This window comes from Aptenodytes forsteri, unplaced genomic scaffold (genome assembly GCF_000699145.1).
Source record: "Aptenodytes forsteri isolate BGI_AS27 unplaced genomic scaffold, ASM69914v1 Scaffold4, whole genome shotgun sequence".
In the NCBI taxonomy this organism is placed as follows: Eukaryota; Metazoa; Chordata; class Aves; order Sphenisciformes; family Spheniscidae; genus Aptenodytes; species Aptenodytes forsteri.
Window position 1 is genome coordinate 3,504,197 of NW_008795442.1, and position 2,133 is coordinate 3,506,329.

General features: G+C 40.1%; 1 protein-coding gene across 1 annotated transcript in view; it reads left to right on the forward strand.

Moving 5' to 3' along the window:
• Positions 1–2,133, forward strand: part of HELB (DNA helicase B) — a 46,289-nt gene that overhangs the window by 39,460 nt on the left and 4,696 nt on the right. The window contains exon 8 of the mRNA XM_019472540.1: positions 964–1,048. Coding sequence (XP_019328085.1) covers positions 964–1,048 — 85 coding nt within the window. The remainder of the gene's footprint in view (positions 1–963; positions 1,049–2,133) is intronic.

Genomic DNA, 2,133 nt, shown 5'->3' on the forward strand with positions numbered 1-2,133 from the left:
GGCAGGGGGGTTGGACTAGATGACCTTTAGAGGTCCCTTCCAACCCAAACTATTCTATGATTCTATAACAGTTTGGGAAGATTTTAGTCTGGTTTTGTTTCTGGTATAAATTTAAATGCTAGATTCGTAGTTTACCTTTTGCCTTCTGTAAGTGCACAGAGCGAGACCTGTAAGTGCAAAGGATACGCTGTAGAGCTCCAGCTCACCAGTTGCATTTAGAAATGGGGGTGTTGCAGCTTCCACCAGTGTAATCAAATGTGATCGTCTTTTTATGTTGTAGCTGGAGCTGTCAAACCTTAAAAGAATAAATTTTTCGGAGGTGAATCATTTGAGTAAACAGCAACTGTTTACTCAGATGTTTACTCAAAACTCCACCACCAGTGATGTGTTGGACAGGAATGTGCTCCCAGCTCTCGAATCAAGTTAGGAAAATGGAAGCAGAGGGGATACCAGTATTTCTTTAAAAATGTTTTGGGGTCATGATTAGGGCCATTGTTTTTGGGTTTTTGACCTTTATTGGATAAGTGGATTGAGTGGCCTCTGCTTTATATGCATCAAAAAGCTTCAAGGGGGAATGTGGAAAAAAAAAATGTGAATATTATCACCTTACCTCTTTAATGTGCTGTATCAAAACCTTATTTTGCATGAAATATGCTCTATGCAGCTGTTTAACACAGAAATAAGAATTTCTCTCCTTCCACATCACTCTTGCCTCTCAGATTTTAATAGTGGGATAACTGCATGATACTTTTGGGGGAGTATATATGTGCGTGTTTTGTGGTGTGGGTTTTCTTTTGGGGGGGTATTTTTGTGTGTTGGGTTTTTTTGGTTGTTTTAAACAAGTTGAAATGTCATTGAAGCAAGAAATAAGCAAAGGCAATTTCATACTGAATTATGTTTTTCTTTCTTTAATCATTTGTTCTGCATATTTTTATGCCTTACCTTTTTTGTCTTCTAAAACAGATTTGCAAACTGCCATAAAGACTTTACTGAAAATAGGACCAGGATTGCAGGATGCCAAACAATCGCAGTTCATTGCTTTCAGAAGGTAACGGAGCATGCCGGCAGACATTGAAAAAAATCCTTGCTAGCAGCCACAATCTAAAAATAGCTGAATGTGTTGAGTTGGAGAGACTAGTGGCAATATCATAAAATTACTAGAGAGAACAACAGGCCAGGTGTCTTTTCCTGTACCTTCTGGTTGCCCCCAGTCTCTTCGTGGAGAGTTGCTTCATTTTTCTATCAGCTTCATGTTATTTTGCACCACGATTTCTGCCTTTGTGTTCATGTTCATCTGTACTGTTTTATGTTAAAGAAACAAAGGATGGACATAAGTGGTCAGTTTTTGTAGTAGATTCTCTGAGAGCCCGTGTTCTGGTGTTTGCTAACGGTGCAGTGTTCTTCAGAAGCGAAAGGTGAGGACTGCAGGAGGAACCCGCAAAATACAAAAGACATGTCCATATTCAAACATAGCCCGTCGTGGCAGATGTGAATTCCAGGGTGCGTGATGGAACATACAACCTACTGTCTATACGTGCTTCTGTCACAGGTGGACGTTGACTGAATGACAGAAGATACTTGCATTTTGACCATGTGACAAAGGCCAGATTTAGTCACATAATCTGATGGGCGTTAGTGCTCCTGCTGGGCAGTGGTGAATGCCTACAGTTTGGGTATTTGGAAGCACAATACTCTTCACTTAAGAAGGGCTGGGGTGTAGGGCTCTAACACACTTTGAAGAAAGATTGGAAAGGTTAGTAATCGCTGATAACGTCAGTCATCACAGGAGCGTGAATAGTATGGATGGCCTCACAGAAACACTGAAGGGGTAAATGTAATGTCCAGTAGTACCAATAGTCCGTAAACTTACACTTCTGCACAAAAGGGTACTTAAGAAAAAACTCTTCCGCTTTTATTTGTGAAGAATCTTTTCTCAGCAATTAAAAACACCCACTATTTACAGGTTACTAGTGTGCAAATAAGTGATTTACAAATTTTAGCTAGTTCACCTGTGTCCTGGTTTCGGCAGGGATAGAGTTAATTTCCTTCCTAGTAGCTGGTACAGTGCTGTGTTTTGGATTTAGGATGAGAACACAGTTGATAACACACCGATGTTTTAGTTGTTGCTAGGTA